We start from the raw sequence: 21,383 nt of genomic DNA, 5'->3' as shown, positions 1-21,383 counted from the left end.
TCATTTGGGTTACTTCCCTAGAAGAAAGCTCCCTTCAGAGACAAAAAAGACGTGAAACAAGAGTGATACTCCTTATAAGTGCTCTTTTACAGGCTGACTAACAACAGGAGAAAAAACAAGAACACAGCCCAGAGTTTAGAGCCTGAATTAAACAGTTAACTCAGGTAATAAGTCGAATCCATCCAGAGGATCACACCCCGGGGAGGTCAGAGTGAAGGACTAAAAAATGGCAACGCTAATGCTCTTTATCTGAGTGTTGCTCCCAACGCACACACACAGGTTAGGAATGTGAGCAAAAACTGCAGAACAGAGCAGCTATTGATGATGGCGCTGCCTGTCGCCGGTGAATCATATTCAATATCACGCTGTTGTTTGGGGAAAGGATTTATAGCTCTACAGTCAGAGATGAGGAACCACACCCTGGTATCTCAGGGGAGGGACAGATCCAGGGAGGAGTCAAGGCCAGAGGAATCATGCAGGATCTGATGATGAGGGACAAAAGGAAGGAAGAGAGAAGCGCTGGCTCATCCAGGGAGAAGCAAACGTGACCTTGACCCCACTTCCTGAGAGGGAGGGGCTTCAGAAAATTGCTGGCTCTGTACCCCTGACACCAAATCAGACCACCCATTAAAATGAGCGCAGACCGCCAGACTTCCAGAAAAAACCCCTTCTTGGTTAAGTAAACAAAACGAGAATAAGCAAAGTGTATTAACGCTCACAAACATGCTTTATGATCAAATTTCTCACAAATCCTGACACCAGGAATAAAACAGATCTGGGGTCAGACTAAACACCCTCCCTCAGAAAGCAAAGAGTGATGATGTGGCTGTGAAAGGATACCAGAGTGAGAGGTCAGGAGAGGAAGCTATCCCTCATCTGGTCATTCAGCCAGTGGTCACACGCACTCACACACACACACACACTTTGAATGCTTCCTGGAAAGCCTTTGTGAACAGCTGACTGGCCTCGCTGAAGGCAGGACTTGAGGTTTGGAGTCAGTCTCTCGGGACGGCCATTTTACAAACTCAACAGACAAACACATCTCTTGTTTCTGTAATGTTTACAACACGTTATCTGGGTTAGAACAACAGGGACTGTGTGATGGATTGTGCCTGTATGTTCACTCAATGTTCAATGAATCATCCTCCTGTCGCCACAAACACCCGGACACCCAAATGTGTGACTAGCCAGCATTGTATGACTGACACGTTTTTCACTAAAATACCAGTGATGGAATGTAACTAAATACATTTACTAAAGTACTTTACTTAAGTAAAGTTTTTGAGATACTTGTACTTTACTTAATTATTTCCATCTTCTGTTACTTTATACTTTCTCTCCACTACAGTTTAGAGGAAGATATTATACATCCTACTCCTCTAAAGTAGGATGTATAAGTAGTAGTGATTACTTTAGTTACTAGTTACATCACAGCCAAAGTAGGGCATTGTTAAATTAATTCATATAATTGCAGTCGGATTTTAAAAAAACTTATTGATTCCAATAGTCAGAAAAATGCTGACTTGATCTGATAATCAGCTGTATGTACATGCATGTAACAATGTATAATTTTTACTTTTAAAGTACATTACAGTACAGAAAATTACTTTTGATATTTGAAAACAATTAATATCCGATACTTTTGTTCAAGTACCATTTGTTTGGGTGACTTTCACAAAGAGGTACTTGTGAAGTGATGTTCAGAAATAATTATAAATCTATTACCATTTGTAAACTAGTAAAAGAAAACATAAATGCATTTGTGTAGCTGTAGAAAATATTTGCAGTTGTATAAAATGTTTAAATAAAATGTGGGGACAAATTATATCATGAATTTCCAGTACCCTTACCAACTTTGAAATGCTCTAAACACTGTTTCACATCATCACTTTCTTATTGAGCCGTCTTAAAGCCCATAATTGGTCGTATTTTTCTTTGAGCCCCTAAAATCTGTCAGTGACTGAACTGGAACATTGAGTATTTAACAGAGTTAGATCTCCTCCTGTTGGCATTAGTTGTGTATTACACAATGTCCACACAAATCAGCACAGGGAGAAGAGAGGTACCAAAATAGGTTTTATTTTACATAAGAACATTGTCAAAACTTGAAAACATTTTTTTGCATATAAACCTTTTTAAAACAAGGAGACAAAGTTTGAATTTCACAGATTGTACAAAATATTCACAAGAAAAAAAATTCATTTTCATGAGTGATTCATACCCCTCTTTTGCATCTTTATTTGAACCCACCGCCAGAGCAAATGCCTTTAACTGCCATTCAGAGGTCAAGTAAACATAACGACATCTTCCAAACACTAGTAGTGTCCACTGCTAGTTCTGTCCGTCTCAGCTAGAGTCTGTGAAGAGGCCGCACTGGACAGTATGTACAACCAGGCTCCTACAAAGTCATAGTTAAGTTCAAAAGGAGCTTTTTAGTTTATAAGAATCACTGAATCTTTAAGTCTGGGGTAACCCATTATTATTTAAGGCTTGAATTCTGAATAGTGGAAGTATTTCATGTTTCTCAAACACAGAGCTGCTGAGCAAAATCCAAAAGCTTAAACACAATAAAAACTAGCACCAACTTGCATCTTATTTAAGCCCATTAACATTCATCTTAAAATAGAACAAAGCATGTGTTTGTGTAGCACTGAAACTCATGTCGTCACACAGAACTGATCAGAGGTTAAACAAGTTCTCATTAAGCATAAGTCACTATTGTAATTAGGAGTTTCAAAATCCTTCAAAGTATCATGGTTAGCAAAGAAGGAAACACTTTACAGTCCAACAATCATTGAATACATAAAAATGTTAACATTGCCAGAGGAAAAAGGGATTTTGTATTTATTATTTCTACTTTGACAGACCAACATCCTCGAAATATTCAATGTCACAGACACCGACTGTAAATAGGTGGTGCAATAAAATGGTGACATTGAAATAAAAATGTTACCTTAAATATTTGCAGGAGACACAACTCTTAATTCTAGTTAAAAATTGTGTTTTATTAGACAAGGACTTTAATTTGAATTATATTAATGCTTGTCCTCAAATAGTTGTTTTCTTGTTTGTTCAAACTTGTAGGTCACCAGATTCAATTAACAGATTTAAACATGCAGAAAGTATCTTTTTTTTCTTTTTCTTTTTTTTGGTCAATTTGGAACTTCGAACAGTGTAAGCTCTGACCAACACTGAGCAGCTGTTTTATTAAAATAAAAGCAATTTCCTGAGAATTTACATCTAAATCACTTTTGAATAAGCTGTATTACAACAGGGTCGGCAGACAGTCACAGGCACTACTAATCATCTGAATCAAGCCACTACAAATTTCAACATGCATGGCCTTGATAATCAAAACCAGATGGAGCAAAGAAAGATGCACACACACAACGCAAATCATGACTTTCTTCAGGTGGCACTGTTATTGGGCTGCTGTATTACTAAGCTCCCATATTAATTCATTTAAACCATTACTTAATTAACTTTTAGAAGACAAAATCAGATTTTCTTTAGGCAGAGCCTTTTTTCTCAGTTGGCCTCACAGTAAATGCCACTGCAGTGCAGCATCTCAAGTCTTTCTGTGGTGGCTGCACTCTCAACCACATCTACTATCACCAAGCTAACAGAAAATAAACTACATTACAACCAATCTGACACCACTTTATATTAACTATAGAAACTCTGAAAACACGATGACAGCCCTCTGACTTCAAAAGACTTGAGTACCTGTAGAATAGTGCTGAACTTTATGCAGGCTCAGGTGAATTTAACAAAACTTTCTAGAATGCCATCATTACAAAAAAAATTCACATCTCGTTTTTCATGTCTGTAAGATTTCAGCCAACTGGAAATGTAGGTGGGTAGTGAACGACTGCTGAAAAATAATCACATGTAAAATGCTCCAACTACTGCATATAACATAACTATTTTATCTACAAGCAGCGCTTGACAAGAGATGAGACTAAACAGCCCTCCCACTAACTTGTGTTGAGAGAGAAGAGCCAACTAGTGATTTAGTGGAAGAGAAGATGGCACAGAGATGACCTGCTCACATCACACTTACGCAAACCATCCCGCTTTTAATTAGTGTCACCTGTTGAGATTCCAGTTCAGCTAAACCAGAAAAATTAATTCTCAAAGAAATCATATACATTTTCATCACAAATCACTCCTCTTGCATACACACAAACAGAAGTAATGCAGCTCCAACAGCAAAGTTAAACACTGCACTGGTTGCAAGCACATGTAAATTAGGGCGACTACTTGCTGTCGCCTTCCCAGGCATAAGCATTTATTATGCTTTAGATTTTTAACTATGGCATCATTCTCGTTCCTAAAACTCGTCTTTTCTCAAAGAGTGGAAGATAAAAAAACTTTCCCTTTTATCTTGCATTTCCTACCTCTTACTTCAGCTTATCCTTAAATGTTCCCACTCATTCTTTGCCACTTAGATTTAAGACTGAAGTGTGCTGTTCACCATACTAGCTGCAAAGCTATCCCACCCATTATCTTAGTTCAGTGCTCTCAAGTCCTCTTCAGGTTTTCCTGTCCTGTGCAGAGGCAGAGCTGTGGGCTCACTGCCCCTCTGGCTTCACTTTATTAAACAAGTCTGGCTGACCATTAGGAAGATTCGAGGAGCGCTCAGACTTTGGGCCGTTGTTTCCCTCTACGAACATGTTGGGGATATCCTGGCCGAAGTAGATCTTACTGTTAGCTGCTATGGCCTGGTACTTCATCAGCTCCAGGTACTCCGGGGTTAACTTCACCTGTACAGATTGAGGAGAAACATGACAATGTGTGAGGATTAGAATTGGGCTGGGTCGTTGTCATTCTTCAAGGCAATACTGGTGTGAATCTTAATGTGACCTGACAAAGTACAGCATGGCTGAAAGCAAACTATTGTCAGTAGTGAGAGTGTGCAGGTGCGTGTGTGTGTGTGTGTGTGTGTGTGTGTGTGTGTGTGTGTGTGTGTGTGTGTGTGTGTGTGTGTGTTATGGAGGGTGGGAGGGAGGGGCTTTCTTTAAAATTGTTTTGTCTTTTATGTGTAAAGCACTTTGTGCTGCACAGCGAAGTGTATGAAAAGTGCTATATAAATAAAGTTTTGATTGATTGATTGATTGAAACTGCTGGCTCAGCTGTGGAGGATTTGGTTCCAAAAATGTCAGACACCCAGTTAATTTGATAATCACATCTGGACAAATGTTTACTTAATACAATCTGTAGCCATTTAAAGTTTAAGTCAGGTATTGACAGGGTGTCTACAGGTATCAGACACTTAAATTTTATGCTTTTTTATACATTTTCAAGATGATTTTTAACCAAATTTAAGACAAATTATCTTTCTCCTATCCAAGTATTGCAGCTCAGTATAAAAGGTGAGTACTATACATGCAGAGGGAGGTTTTATGTAGGAATATGGTAACAGGTATGTGCAAGTATAGGGTCAAAAGACAGTATTGAGTTGAGTGGAAGGTTTAAAGATTTGGAACATCAGAAATGTGGACTTTTACAAAGAGGAGCTTGACTCATTGTGACAAAAGGAAATTAAAAGATCGATCAATTAAACTAGACAAATGTTTGTGGCAATTAAGGTCAAATTTAAGACCGTTTAGTGATTTGCCAGACCTCATATTTATAAAACTGAATGAAGCCAGAAAACATGGACCGGCTGTAAATGATCTGACGACACCAGCTGAAATGATGCTGTTGAAATTATATTATCATTACTATCTTATTTTGTTGCAGCTACCACAAAAATAGCTTGCAATATCTGAACATTATCTTAAGGCTATTAGATTGGTTGTTGTATGTGTTTTTTAAGTGTCTACATAATTTTTTACCTGGTTTGCTTCAGCACACTTGGCAGCGCTGTAATATTCTGCATCAGCCCGAGCCTTCTCTCGCGCCAGGAAGGCAGCATCTTGAACAAAGAGACAGTGTTGAATGAGACAGACACATGACAGATCAGCTCACTAGTCATCACGTGTACACACATCCATCTCACAGAAGTAAACTTAAAGCAGTAGCTAACCCTCGATTTCAGAGATCCTCTTCTCCGTCTCCTTCTCCATCACCTTCTGCTGGAAATGGATCTCTGCTACCTGAGCCACCTTCTGAGCCTCTGTGGGACAGACAAACATGCGAGCGTCAATAACTGTACAGGGGAAGGAAATTATCTGAAGGGTTACTCTAGGTGACTGAGAAGGAAATTGCTAAAATTATAACAAGGGACATGCAAATGCAAACCTAGCTGACTGATTTACAGTAACACACTGTCACATTTACCAATAATGGCCTTCTTCCTTTCAGTCTCTGCTTCCTTTTCCACCACCTTCTGAGTCTGAGCTGTTATCAACAGACGAGTCTTCTCTGCTTCCCTGCACAAACACACACACGAAAAAAAGCTCTTCTAAATATTTTCTTTGTGTCGCCTTACTTGAACTGAGTGGGTGGATAACGGGACAGAATTTGAAAAATGCACTCAAACGCTGGTAAGTACAGTTTTACAAACTCACATGAGTTCAAAGTTCCTCCTGATAGACTCGGGGATCTTTGGCTTGGTAACACGGACTGCCTTTATCACAATGATGAAACAGTGCAGACGGGGAAAAAAGAAGACAAACAGAAAGTGACCCTTTGCTCATAAATCAAATCTGCCAATACATTTTACAGGGAGCGGTTGACTTGCTTTCACGCAAGTTATGGTTTTCAAGTTAGAAAAAGTCGACTGGAATCATTTCAGAATTTGATTGGAAGATTAACAAGAAATGTTCAGACCACAGCCTCAATCACTGGTCAACTGTCATTGGACAGCACTGCCGCAATACTGGCAGATGTGTTGTACATGAAGTTGAATTGTGCTTCAGCTTCATCCCCCTCAGTAACCATGTTTGCATTCTTTCATTTGTTTTGCAAAGGTGGGATACACACAAACGTATACAGTACAGTATTATTGGAGTTACATTCAGGTAACTTCCATTTCGCTTTGTCTCATTAGGAGACTACTGCAAATTATACGATATGCAAACACTGTTTACGTTCTTTCTGGCGCAATCACAATGAGTAGATGGTTTGCAGTGTAAAACATATGAGTTACTGAAAAAACGACGACTGTAGAGTCTTTCTTCAACATCCTTAAAGCTGTTGTCATTCTTAACAATCTCCACCAGTGTCAGGGAAAAAACACATGCAGCCCAAACTGACCAGCTCTCTAGATATGCCATAACCCCTGTATGCATGACTATAAATCCAGCTTCAGTATTCAAAAGCCTTTGTAAACACATCTCATCTTTTATAACCAGTATATTGCAGACTTGAGCAGCCAGATTCTTCCCATTTCCCTCTACTGCTCAAGTTATGCATTTGTTTAAATACCTGTATTGTAAGTCCAGGCGCCATTACATTAAGATCTTTCTGCAACGCAGTCTTTAGGTTCTCATCTATAATGTCTGCAAGACAACAAACAGGAAATGTCTGAGTAGACAACACGCCATCACATCACATTTCAAGAAGAGAAGAGCACAAGTTTCCTTCTATGTATTTCATTAAAATGAAACAATACTATCCATTTTATTCCAAAACTCACCAAACAACTCGATGTAGACTTCCTGTAGTGTGTGTACACTGCAGAACTGGTTAAGTTCATGGTGAATCTTGTTGAAAATTAGAGTTTTGTCATAATCAGCAGTGTAATTCCTCACAATGTCCACCACTGCACATAAATGAACAAAAGCAACAGTGAGTGAAATGCAAAGCAGCTGGACGCATCAATGAGTCAGCTTAAAAAAGTAACTTCAGGAAATAACAAAAAAATTTACCTGCAAAAGGGACCAGCATGTTAACAACTTCTATCCTGTCAAAATAAATCATCACACCACCGCTGTGAAGAAAACAAAAGACCTGTTAAAAACATAATCATTTTCATGAATGGAACAGCTGCATCAATAAGCTCTGTTGTACCTCGTTCCACAAGGCACATTCTTGATCTCATCAGTTTGGAGTGTCGTCTGAAACACAAAAAAATCAGAACACGTGATGAACCTTTGTCCCCACCCAGATATGTAGTTGAAAGCCCAGAAATATATTATTAAGTAGACTTTGAGCAAAGTGAAATTGTTGTAGTTATTTTCTTTATGGACCAGTTGCTGCTATGCTTGTCACAGTTAATGGGGATGCATATACATGAACAAATAAAGGCAACAAAATGAATGTTAGTATTATTATTTGTATTATTCTTATTCTAGTTAAGCTCAAATGACATGAAAAAAATCAGGCGTGTATTTAGTTTCACACATTTAACTTATCATTATTAAAATAAAGAGTTTTCTTAATTATTTATCATAAAAGAGAACAGTGAAATATATTCAAATGATTCTATTTAAACAATGTTTAGTGGCACAACTAGTGGTGCATGAAATAAAGCCAATGCATCCATGGTTGACTGGCAACTATTTACATGCTGCAGCTCATTTATTTATAGAAGATCCATTGTGGTTTTCAACTGTAGCACCTTCTGGTTGGCTCCTTCATTCAACATGCCTCTGCTAAAAGTCCAAGTTTCAGGGCTGAAAAGCAAGCTTACCTGCACCGATCTGTAGGTGGTAATAAAAGGCAGCATGATGTGATATCCAGGACCATTGGGAGAAGTCAGCAAAGCCCCACCCCTGAAACAAATTCAAACAAATCATTTGGTTTGACTTCTCAGCATCACATTGTCCTCTGAATATATTTAAAGAGGGTGGAAAGAGGGAAAAGACAGAGGGGTGTTTATTCAGGTGAAAGAATAATTTTACATTTTAGTTGAATTATGTTACATTATATTAAAAGGGTGGGCTAATGTTATTTTGTCCAAACCATAAACACTGTCAACAATGAATGCTTAATATGTAGGTTATGGACCGTATTTTATATTGTGGTTGAGAACTTTTATTCAATTTAAATTCCCATAAGGTCTAACTTTCCTGCAGGGACCAGTAAATGTTCATCTTAATCACTGCTGTGGATCAGTTCATGTTACATTGAATTTGCATTAGGTATGTGCAATACCTAATGCAAATGGTTTGCTTTAATGTGTAAATCTCTATCTGCATTTACATTTCCATTAGAGACTAACTGAATAAATAAACTCACATTTTGTCCTGTTGGCTGTCTGTTTTTGCTACTCTGAGGAAAACGCAGCCAACAATAATACCACTTGGAATCATTTAGGAGAGGAGTTGTCTGTTTCTTCTCTAAATTAATTTGTACAAACACAGAAAATTGCAAGACCATCATCTGGTCTGAAAAGATCCTGAGCTGTCATCAAAAATGTTAAAGGTCAGTGTTGCGATACCTGTAGTACACAGCAAGGTGCCCTTCTTCTATCTTGTGAATGGAGGAGTGCAACATGATGGCGACCACTCCTGCTATTGCAGCAAATACTGCCCCTACATGCGGCATCGTCATCCTCACTGGCGCTCACCTACAGGCAGAGAGAGAAGCATAAACATACCACTATATTTATGCAACAATTTGGACTCAGGGCACCATTGAGCCTCTGGTCAGACCTTCACTGGAAGTGTCAGCAGCAGTGCGTACAGTTAGATGAGCTCAAACTAATACAGTCCAAAACAGCCCTGAAATTAATTCTACCTTCATGCATGCTCTTCTTTGTTTAAACTGATCTAGACAGGTGTTTAGCTAACTGCAGGTTTTAAGAGGCTGTAGTTGACCGTACTGTTGAGTCTGCCATTCAACAGAAGACAAATACAATAAAGTACGATACATATATCCCTCTGATTAATCCACAAAGCAATAAAATAAAAAAATTTAAAAAAAGGTACTTGGTATTTGTACTGAGCATTGTTTAACAAAATGTCATAACAGGGATAACATTTGTAGCTCTTTCATTAGCAAAACAAGGTTTTATAAATGCCAAAAAATGTCTCTTCCTCTGAGCTGGGTTGTTCTTTGTCTGTTACTTTTCTTTTTTTAACTAATAAGTATAAATAACACATACAGTACACAGTTTGTTTATATACATATATATATATATATATATATATATATATATATATATATATATATATACACACATATATATATATAGATATATAGATAGATAGATAGATAGATAGATAGATATTTTAGGAGACTGTGCCAGTTATCTTTAGTAAATGTAATGTATCCCGACTATAACACAGGTGCACCGAGGTCATCCTTAATTAACTCATAGTCAAAGTAACGCTAGCTCACTGTCTTCTCGGAGCTTCTACAGCAAGTTTTTAATTTACATATCTATGACAGCAAGTTTTAACTCTAAAATGGCTGCTTAAACAGCCAATATGTGTAGCATATAGTCACAATAGTAACGCCAAGAGATTATAGTTAGCTGCCTCTATTAGAAAGTGCACAAGTAGCCATAATGTTAACGTTAAACAGCTAGTGCTAACCTACACGATTAGTTAGCTGGCATAATTACTCGTAAGGAGACAACTACGTTAGCGTGTAATTCCTCCGTTCACAGCTCTGTCTCTTTCAATATAACCAACATTACACTGAACGTCTGAATTAATTCACTTCAGTAAAGGCTGACACACCATTCGTTTGGTAGCCCTGCTAGCCGGGTTAGCTAGCAACACAGCTATCGGGTGGGTTCGGAAGTCAGTTTCTTGTAGCGTAGTGCTAACATTAGCTTGCTAGGCTACAAGCGTAGAGCAAACGAGTTAACGCCAACTCACCCCACACTGCGCTAGAATTGAATCATCGATATGTAGGCGTTGAAATGAGTGGCCTGTTTATGATAAGTAAAAAGTAATGATAAGTGAAATTACCACTGTATCGAACCGTCTTTCCTTCTGGTCTTGTCATTCAACGACCCATCCCCCTTACCCCGCCTCCTCCTACAGGTTTCGCTCTCGCTTTTACATGTTGCATTATGCTGCCTTCATGGACGGTCGGACATTTTTCCAGTAAATACGGCATAAATAGAAGAAAAATAGTAGTCCAACTAGTTGTTGGTATTCATCTATTTTTTCTTCACTTTGATGAAACACCAGTTGTCAACTTAAGGAAAAAAAATTGACCATCCTGTCGGAATTGTGCTTACCTCAGTGAACAAAAGTTGCTCATGTGTTTGTCTATTATTATTAATTTTAAATTAGGATTACATTTGGATAATTTAAGTGACTATGTATTCTATTCATATTATTAAATTAAACAATTTATTTGTAAACTACGATTCGTTGTCCTGGTAGATAATTCCCTGTTCATCCCCTTGTATTTTAGCGACATAATCGTAATAAAATGCCTGTTGTTGTTAAATTATTTTCTAACATAAATAATATGTATCACTACATTCTGCATGTGAATATTGGATTCATCTGTATGAGACGATGAGACCAAATTATTATACAATTCGTATCGATGATTACATGAACCAAAACCAAATATGAAAAGTCATAAAATATTAAATTACCCCTTAAATTACAACATTACCAAAGAGATTGAAGCATTTAAGTATTGAAATAAAGTAAGAATGAGATTGAAATAGAAAAAGGAAGGCAGACTGCCACGTGCAGTGCCACATTTGGATGTGTCTGACGCTTGGAGCTTAACTTCCCTACGTTTCTCCTACAAATGGGCCTTGAGCTTGTTTGGAGGTTCTAGCAGGGGAGCGCAGCTACTGGTACACCGAAGGATGGTCGTCCGCCGGGGGGACCTGGTCCTCTTCCACCGAGCGCGGGGCTTCGGGAGGGACACACATGGAGCGGTGAGGGAGGAAGGGGACACCCGCCTAGCCAGCCAGATCAGCCGAATAAACCCTAGCGATCAATGGGGTGACAGATGTCGCAGCCAGATCGCCCTCACATCCACTGAGCAGAAGGGAGGCGGGGCGAATATATAGTGCCAGTCGACACGGCCACTTACTATCATGGTTTTGATGTACAATCTACAAGTTTTGATCTCGTGTTAACGTTGATAGTTCGCCTGTAATGTTTATAAAACAGCATGATATACGCTAATGGTGTTGTTAACAACGGCGAATGAGTCTTTTTCGATGTGATCTTCTCGTACCCATGATACCTAGCGCCAATATGTTAAGTAGCCTGTTTCTGTTGGCCAATCACAATCCTGACATGTTTCCTCAGGTCCCTCCTGTCAACATTTAATCCCTACCTCAGTTTGAAGTTGAATTTAGGAAACAAAAGCTACCCGATTGATCGTTTTATTTAACAAATGTGTCACCAAAGCACAGTCTCACGTAGCGTCCTTTCTTTCGGTGCAAATGATTTTCGTTTACATTAACGGTCATTTCAGCCATTGATACGTACCTTTACATCTTAGAAAACGAAAATATTCGTGTTTGACTTATAAACACGATGAAAGGCAAGATGGCTGGTTTGTCGTGCTTTGATTTAATAGCTGCACAGGCTTTTTGCGTTTTATTGGTAGGCTATATACTGTAGGTGTAGTCTAACGTGTGAATGCCTGTGTTTCTATTATGTCCTTCTATTTTGTTCTTATCACACAATCAAATAAAATGAAAAACACTTCAACAAATTATAATGTTGATGGTCAGTGTGTGATAATAGGTGGATATGCAGCATTGCTTTATATGTTTTTGCATAGTTACAAAGACATTTTACACACGGCATGATACTTCCTCTATTGAAGAAGGTCAACATTAAATTTCTATCATTTTCTCCATGTTCCTCTTGTTTTGCCTCCATTGTTTGGATTTCAGCGGCCCTCAAGAGCATTTTGAACCCTGGGTCTCATAAACAAGCAATTTCCTGTATGTGTGCAGACAGTTGTCTGACCCACTGTGAGAATGTAAATAACCAGATACTGAGTATCTTGTGGAGTTTAACACATGAAGACAAAAGACAAACTGATTCGAAGAAAATGCACATTCAAAGTGCTTGAACAAAGACAAAACATTGTATATGTGCCAGACATTTATAAAATTTATTCACATTCCATCATGCAAAGTTTGTCAGCAGCCATCATTTACTCTAATCAAAATTACTATTAAAATAAATAAGTCTTGGTTGCAGCTAGGAGTAGATTTTAAAATTCAACAATACACATTTAAGTTAAAACATGAATAGCTTCCCACAACATGCTGTTTCACATATTGTCTTACAGCATTATTATGTAAATGACACAGTATGGAATCACAAAGCTTTCAGATAGTGTAACTCTGATAAGGCACGTGTTTACAGTATAAATCTCTGACTCATAACACTGAGTCTTTGGTCAGGTTCTTCACTGCTCCGTACTGAGTCCAGCTCCAGTCCTGCTCCTGGAGAAAGAAGAAACAAGTTAATGCTGCACTATTAAACATACCATTCTCTACCATATCTACTATCTACTGAACAATTTCATGTCATTCTTACATCTTTTAACCTGAACCCTGACCTCAAGCAGGTGAACTTGTATGATCTAGTAAAGACTAAAGGCAAAGGTGTGTTTTTAAGAGGGGTAAAAGTCAATACATAGTGAACATATATGTGGTGGCGACTAATATTTACAACAATCAGATTATTTTTACAGATTTCTTCTGCCAAGTCAAACAAAAATTGTGAGCATTGAGTTTATGTACAAGGAGTCAGTTTACAAGCATGGACTCACTCCCTTACAACTCCATACCATACCATGACACTGTGCTCCGTCTCCTGGGTGGTGTCTTGCAGTAGAGAAGTAAGCTGACTCAGATAACGTTGATTTTCATCCAGTAATTCATGAACAGTTTCACTGAAAGAGACAAAACACTCTGGATTGACTATTTGAATAAGTTTTCCTGCATATGTAACCCCAAACCCCAAAACCTAGCAGCTAGTTTTGAGAGATCATTCAACCCTATCTGCAAAGTGTAGAATAAATTCATCTTCTAAACTGCAGACAAGCTAATGACAGGGAAACAGTCTCACAATGTTTTACTGTGGATATTTACTTTATTTAAGTCTGTGAAACTTGTGGCAGAGAATTTTGACCTCACAGATCTTACCTGTCAGAGGGTCGTTGCACAAGTGATTGTGGTGGAGAATTGCTCTGGGCCTAAATGAACACAACCACACCCTGTATTAGCAAGTATTATTTCATGACTAATACATTTAATACCTTACTGCAGAGTCCATTTGCCATTTGTCATATACTCACACAGGCAATCTTGAGGAGGTACCAGAACTCTTTCTGTCTCTTCATTTGCATCTGCATCACTGCTGCCTCTGCAGTTTTTATGTTCCCCACTGCCCTCTCCAACTTAGGGAACAAATCAACGATGCGACGCTTACACACCAGAATTGTACTACAGAAAAGGAGAAGGATGAGAACAATCACAAATCACACACAGAGGGAACAGTAAAATGATACCTGAGTTGTACTGAGCTTTGCGTGAATGTTTGTACCTCAGGTGAGTGTACAAGTCTTTGAGCACCCTGTCCTGGTTCTGAACTGTTTGGAGTATTGTCTTCACCATGTCGGAGCTGTCACTGTAGCCATGTGGAGGGTCAGGACCTGTACAAGTACATTCTCCTGTTATCAACCAAGCACTATAATTTGACACACAGACACATACTACACACCATCCTGCGTTTCCTGTTCACAGCTATGCTGAGGAATTAATTTGAGCAATGGGGACCCCTGTGGCATATTTAGTGAATCACTCTGTACATCTTTTCAGCCGACAAATTTATTTGTTATACAACTGAATTGTAGCCATAGCAACAAGCATTATCAGATTCCTCAGCACTCTAATTGGCAATGAAGAAATAAAGGAGGCCCCATAACAAGAGCTGCAGGGGTAGGAGGTTTACATGGTACAACTGTCTCGGAAAATACCAGTTTCACAGTATTATACTGTATTCCACAATTATTATTATTATCAGTTACAATGCAAATACTAATACAGTAGGATATTTTTTTTTCTGTAACACTGAAACTGTAGAATCTTACACCGTAGATAAGCAAATCTACATGGTATTATAACCATCAATTTTCATACCATGGTATACCCTGAAGCGAATACTGCTGCAATACTACCTATAACCCATGTCTACAGTTTTAAATGTGAAATGATTTGTACTAACTTTTGCATTTAGCTTTCAGCTGCTTGTAGAGTTCAATCGCCTTCTGCTCACTGAAAAAAGGGCAAAAACAGAGAGTGAACATGTGCATACCAGTTTTTTTTTTGTTAGCATAGGCTTTATTTTCTCAAGTCTGTCTTAAAATCCCTCCATGGTGCCAATGGAAGTGACAGGGGATAAAATCCACAGCCCTTGTTCCATTAAAAAATATATTCTAAAGTTTATCTTAAGTTAATATGAGGCTTCAGCAGCAGTCTGGCTCAATCGCATCAAGTGGATATCTTCCACAGTTACAGTCTGTCTAGTATCAAATTCTTCCTTGGTGAGCTGCAGCAGAATTAACAAAAAGTACGCGTGTAACATCCATTGAAACCACTCTTGAAACAGATTTCTTACAAGCCAGTATGAACAGAAGGAATATATACAGCAATTAAAATCTGTTTAATTATCCAGATGGGCACCTGACTATGGCTTTAAGACCTACTTGAAAGAATGTAAACCAGTCACTTAAGGAAACGATTATCGTGTAAACATAACAGAGATACTCACAGCTGTTCCATTACATCACCCTGTCTCCTTGCAAATGGACTCCTCTGCAACTCCACAATCTCAAAATGTACTGCCACTATCTCTTCATCCAGATACCCTACATCTGCAACCTACAGCAGAATAAAACTGTTAGCATGTGCCGTTTTAAATAACTGCTAGTAAGTTCTTTTTATGAATTAAACAACTGTCCTACCTTCATAAACCCATCAGACTTCTCTTCATTTTCCTGCCAAGTCTTCAGCAATTTTTCCGAAGCTTCAGAAAAAACACAAAACAACAGATATCTTATTTAAAGCTTCAGTAATGACTTTAAATTATGTATCACAGCCAGAGATTAACATCTACTCACAGACGCCGGTGTGTCTCTGCTTGGTGTACTGCTCGAGGTCATGTTGGATGCTGGTCTTAAAAAAGGCCAGTTTGGCTTTGAGCTGCTGTGACTGGGAGAACAGCAGGTTCTTGTATCGTGTTAAGTTGGTGTTGTAACGCAGCAGACTCAGTCTACACAGACACAAACGCAAGGTAAGGATGTTTCAGTGTGTGGGTGTATCTACTATACGTGTGCATTGGAGTGCACTTACATGGCAGCTCTCTGTCCTCGGTACAGGCGGATGTAGTCCTCTTTCAGTCCGCAGATGTAGCTGACTGCTTCCCCCCACACCTTTCTCAGTGCAGATAGTGGCAGCTGTGTTTTTGTCTCCCTCACTGAGACAACATATAGTTCACAAAACCACAAAAACGTTTGACATGGTCAACAAAAAAAGATAAAGTCCCTCATTTTAAAAATGTGACAATGCTGCAACTGATGATCATTTTCATTGCCGATTAGTCTGTTGCTTATTTTCTCAATTATTCAATTAGTTGTTTGGTCTAAAATGGCAGAAAATTGGATTAGTGTTTTCCAAAGCCACCAAGAAGACGTCCTCAAATGTCTTGCTTTGCCCTCATAGAGGAGTAAAGACAACAGAAAATATTCCTGTTTGAGAAGCTGGACTCAGAGAATTTCTTTTTTTCTTAAAAAAAATGCTCAAACTGATAAAACCATTGTCAAAATAGTTTGTGATTAAGTCAGTAGTTGACAACTAACTGATTAATCGATTGATCACAGCAGCCCTAGACAGTATTAAAAGAGCTGAGGCGTTTAAAAATGTTTAAAAATACATTAAAAAAAAAAAGCTTTATCAAGACAAGTGACTCAAAAAGGTTTTATTTTCCTTTCTTTAAAAGATCATTTTACAGCTCAGGATACATTTATCTACGTATGTCTTACCTATAAAGTTGACACTGTCAGGCAGAGGTCTGGCAGTCAGTGGTCCAGAGTACTTGGTCAGGCTCTTATCGAAGAGGAAGACTATGGAGCTGTCACAGCCTCGCTGAAAGCAGAGAACACATATGACTGTGGCTCCTACAGTGTAGTGTGTGTAGTAAGTAAGTAAGAAGAGGTTCCTTCAATAGTAAAAATAAAAAAAACTCCAGAAGACGTCTATGTCCAGTCAAAAATTTAGAAATTACCAGAAGAAACAAAAGCAACAATAACAATAACCAAAAACTTCAAACAAAAACAAAATTCTTTAAATATGGAGTTAGAAAAACAAGAAGTCTTTTGCTGCCTATGGACATTTCGCTGGGCCTGTTTGACATTAGATATTTCTGTTTATGTGTGTGCGTGTCACATACCAATCCCTCTGGCAGACAGTGTGAGGGCGGTCTGCGTGGGTCGAGGGAGATTCCCGTCTCCAGCAGTAGCTCCTGACTCAGCGGGGAGATGTGGGACTGAGTGTGTGTCTCCAGACGAAGCTGCAGGGAGTGTAAGTTCTCCTCAGCACCCAAAACCAACGAGTGCAGCTGGGCTGACGTCATGTCCAACACATGAATCACCTGGAGGAATAAAAAGGAACACAGTCAGCAGATTTTCTTTCCATGCTGTCCTCAGCTGGGTTGCATTAAACCATAAATCCACTCAATAAAATCTGGTTTTAGTGAGTCTAAACACAGGCAGGGTTCATGTTATTAACCTTCATGTTGAGAATATTCTGTAAAGCTGTGTAGCAGCTCGGCTTCTTTGTGTCTGGATCCAGCCCTCCACCACGTGCTGCAGGGTCCCACAGTAGCAGCATCTGCAGAAGAGACTCGGTTGGCTCCAGCAGTGGCCTATGAACACGCACACACATTCACACACACACAAAGGTTAGATTTAAGTCAGAATGAAGGAAGTTTGACTGTATAAAACAAGTCGTTTTGTCTCTTCTACCTGCTGAGGTTGTTGGGATATGGGAGGTGTGTGGAGAATCTGACTTCCCCGTTCATGTCCTCCACTGCCATGATGTCTTTGGGACCTTTGTTCTTGACTTTACTTGTCCTATAAAAAAGACAAACATGAAACCAGGGAGAATGAATAATAAAGCCAACACACTGGAAACCGGATCCACAAAATGTTGAAAACATTCAGAGAAATCTTCTGACTACACACTACATACAGTATGTGTATATATTGCTTTATATACAGTATATAAGGCAAAATGTGTGTGTGCCGACAGTCTTCGGGATGCAGCTGCGTGCTGCCGCTATGTTGACTCACCACTGTACAGGCTGCATGTGGTGTAAAAAGGGTCGAAAGCCACAAGTGCATTCAAAGATCACTGTCCCAAAGCTCCAGTAGTCCACTGTTACAGTGTAGGGTTTACTTTCAAACAGCTCTGGAGCCTGAAACACATAGATACATTTTTAAAAAAACAGGACTTGATTGTTGAAATCTATTTATTTTTCATTTTTTGCACAGCCATGCATTAGTGACACAACCCTTACCAGATACTGGAGAGTTCCAACAAAGGATGTACACAGACTGCCCTGATCAAGGTCTTTAGCATAACCCAGATCTATGATTTTATGGACAAGCTGGACAAAAACAGTTTCATAATGAGAACAAATCACAGAAAATCATATAACATATAAGACAGTGCTGATTGCACAGGCTACATTCATCACCTTCCCATCAATCTCCTGCAGAACTATGTTCTCTGGCTTGAGGTCTCTGTGAATGATCTTGTTTTCATGGAGGTACTGGATACCAGAACCTGTGTTTGTAAAAAAAGAATAATAATAACAATGATTTCAAATACATTACGCATAACATGTGATAACAGTGACTTATTGTCACAGTAAAAGGTGGGGAAACATTACCAATGTCACTGAGCAGCGAGAGGACTTCACTCTCCTTTAGCCCGCAGCAATTTTCTGGTTTATTTAACACCTAAATAAAGAGGCATAGAGGAGGTTAAGAGTTTAATGTTTGAAAAGACAACCAACTGTTTAGGGTCTTTATAAAATACCCACATGATACCTTGCGTAGGTCTCCTCTTGAGCAGTACTCCATAGACAATAGAGGTAAGTCATTTAAAGCAATGGGGCTCAACTCTTCAGGAACTTCTCTGGCCTGAACCACATTCACATGGTTGAGCCTGTAACAGGGAGAGAGCACAGCACACAAGAAGAAAATGTCCACTGAAGTTTGTTCATGGGATTCTTTGTGAACACAGGCAGATGAATTATTCACACTCACTTCTTCATGATCTGAATCTCTCGGCTCCAGCGGTCTTTGTTCTTGGAGTTGAGCTCCAGGCGGCAAAGTTTCACAGCAATCTTCTCTCCCGACTCCTGCTCCAAACACAGACAGGGAATAAAACCACGCCAAAGGCTCATCTGGGGCTGAGGTTTATTTTGTCATCAGCATATACGTGGACAACAGAACTTACAAGGTGCTGATACAGGTATACGTGCCCAAAGCCTCCCATCCCAAGCCTCTCCTTCATTTCCCAGGAGCCACACAGCTGGCTCTGTTTCAGTGCAGTCCTATTCTCCATAGTGTGAGATCTGAGGATATAATAAATCATCACTGTCCAGAAACATGATGGACTACATTGAAGAACATGCTTCTGTTCTTTAAGGTTTTTTATTCATGCATGTACACATCTGTCCGCTACGCATCTGTAAGATCATCTTTACCACTTATTAACAGGTATTATAACATATTTTTTCAATCAAGGAACATCACAAATGCTATTAAACAATTTCCTATTCTACTTTGTAAAATATCAGCCACTTTATGAAAGCTTAATATAACATTTATTTCATTCTATTTCACAGCAAAGTTAGTTTTTTTCAGTGGTTTACGTAGATTTTTTGTAAAGTTTTCCTGCAACAGTGACCTAGTGTATCCTGAGGTGATTAACAGTTTAATCTATCACATGTACTGCTCTGCATGTTGCACTTTAGCTTTCCTTAAGCCAAGGTTAGGAGGTTGAGAGCCGTTTGTCCAGTGTTAGGTTCAGGGAAGTCACGGCAGTTTGACAATTCTGATTAAAAAGTCTACTGAAAGCGACACTTCACTCCACAAACATTATCAACTCACCTGTCCTGGAGGTCAGAGTCGACACAGACGGCTATTAGCTTGCTTTAGGTGTCAGAACATTGTTGCTTCAAAGTTAGCTAACCGTGTTGTTTACGGCTCGTTTTCTTCTTTAGTGTTCAAACAAGGAGGCTGAACCGGCGAATATACCTTCACACGTCACAGTCCATCAAACACGGCCATAAAGTAAACAGACACGTTGTGTTTTTGTGAAGGTTTTTTGGTGAAAAGCTACAGACAGAGGTGAACAACTTGGTTTCTGCGTAAAGTGAAAGTGTAGACTGACAGGCAGACGGTGTCTCTGCGCATGCGTGTGTGCGGACGGGACGCAGGAGGCTCTCTGCAGGACTGCTCCCTCTGTTGGGGAATTTCCCATCCCACCCACACCCGAGCGAGCTGACGAAGAGTAAACTGGAGGATTTAATGTCAACAGCCTACTCATTTTTTTTTCCTTTTACAAACAAAGCAAGCAGTAGCAGCTCAGAATGAATATCTCCAACACTTTTACAAGGATCAGGTCTCACCACTAGGTGCTGCCATATTACAGCTTTACAACGCAGTACACACACCAGCAGTGACAGATGTGAACGTGGGTGTCTCTGAAGCTGTATAGTTATGTTTAAGTCAGCTAATTCTTTATTTAACAGTCACTCAGATGGTGACCCAAGACCAGAAAGACCTATACACAAACACAAAACAGAATATGAACACAGAGATTCACAGCAAAAACAATTCCCATACAAAAGAGTTATTATTTCCATATTAAAGAGGGTACAAGTGGAATTTAAAATGCCAGAGTATGATTTTCTCTATGATCTTCAACTAAATGTCTTATGACCTTACATTATGATTAGTGTCTAGATAGATTAGTGATATGATTAGTGTCTCTCTTCATTACCCACTATTGTACTGGTGAGAATGAGGTTGAGATGCCTTGTCACATTGTCTTGTCTTTGTTGTTGCCTTGTCCCCCGCCTTTAAGACAGTGAGAACTTAAATGTAGAATTGTCGGTCATCTGACTAGCAGAAGAGAAAAAATTGCTATTGTCCATGTGGTTCCTAAAAGTTATCCTTCCAGGTTTTTCAAATATTTTCAACACATTTAAGATCCTTGAGTTTTGGTCCCAGTCTTGAAATGACCAGAAATGCCATTAAATTGAAATTTGAAAAAGGACAATTTCTCCAATTAATTTTAATATTTCTGCTGAGCTTTCAAATTTGCAATAATAAATCTGCGTTATAGACGATTACATTACAGGGATGCAATAAAATATTGGGGTTATTTTGAACATTATGTTTTGATTCTTTGAAGTTCCAGAAGTTTGACGTATCAGGGAGAACTCATAATTTCCCAATCACTG

General features: G+C 38.9%; 2 protein-coding genes across 4 annotated transcripts; both read right to left on the bottom strand.

Annotated features, from left to right (window-relative positions):
* Positions 1-2,063: 2,063 nt before the first annotated feature.
* erlin1 (ER lipid raft associated 1) lies at positions 2,064-10,909 on the bottom strand. 2 transcript variants are annotated; one of them, XM_084376432.1, is made up of 12 exons: positions 10,812-10,909; positions 9,332-9,460; positions 8,582-8,663; positions 7,960-8,006; positions 7,818-7,879; positions 7,586-7,711; positions 7,375-7,448; positions 6,516-6,574; positions 6,286-6,377; positions 6,032-6,121; positions 5,841-5,920; positions 2,064-4,766 (listed from the first exon to the last, which is right to left on the bottom strand). In XM_084376432.1, exons 2-12 carry the CDS (start codon positions 9,442-9,444, stop codon positions 4,575-4,577), a joined length of 1,017 nt encoding a protein of 338 aa, XP_084232558.1. In that variant the 5' UTR covers positions 9,445-9,460; positions 10,812-10,909; the 3' UTR covers positions 2,064-4,574. The 2 variants fall into 2 exon arrangements, with proteins under 2 accessions (XP_084232558.1, XP_084232559.1); XM_084376433.1 differs by having other exon boundaries at positions 10,719-10,859.
* A 2,022-nt stretch (positions 10,910-12,931) lies between these two features.
* On the bottom strand, positions 12,932-20,296 carry LOC311270849 (inhibitor of nuclear factor kappa-B kinase subunit alpha-like). Of its 2 annotated transcripts, XM_084376055.1 has the most exons (22): positions 20,026-20,296; positions 19,370-19,487; positions 19,177-19,271; positions 18,958-19,075; positions 18,798-18,867; positions 18,603-18,691; positions 18,423-18,512; positions 18,196-18,320; positions 17,869-17,976; positions 17,633-17,768; positions 17,295-17,495; positions 16,888-16,990; positions 16,199-16,322; positions 15,967-16,118; positions 15,811-15,872; positions 15,618-15,727; positions 15,072-15,121; positions 14,391-14,499; positions 14,143-14,290; positions 13,991-14,040; positions 13,638-13,737; positions 12,932-13,285 (listed from the first exon to the last, which is right to left on the bottom strand). In XM_084376055.1, the coding sequence occupies exons 2-22, from the start codon at positions 19,475-19,477 to the stop codon at positions 13,220-13,222; spliced, it is 2,214 nt and encodes a 737-aa protein (XP_084232181.1). In that variant the 5' UTR covers positions 19,478-19,487; positions 20,026-20,296; the 3' UTR covers positions 12,932-13,219. The 2 variants fall into 2 exon arrangements, with proteins under 2 accessions (XP_084232181.1, XP_084232182.1); XM_084376056.1 differs by lacking the exons at positions 19,370-19,487; positions 20,026-20,296 and having other exon boundaries at positions 18,951-19,075; positions 19,177-19,266.
* Between the last annotated feature and the right edge of the window lie 1,087 nt (positions 20,297-21,383).

Source organism: Pagrus pagrus, assembly GCF_965226575.1.
Source record: "Pagrus pagrus genome assembly, chromosome: 15".
NCBI classification, from domain to species: domain Eukaryota; kingdom Metazoa; phylum Chordata; class Actinopteri; order Spariformes; family Sparidae; genus Pagrus; species Pagrus pagrus.
The sequence above is the reverse complement of the archived record's forward strand: the minus strand, read 5'-3'. Positions and strand labels throughout refer to the sequence as shown.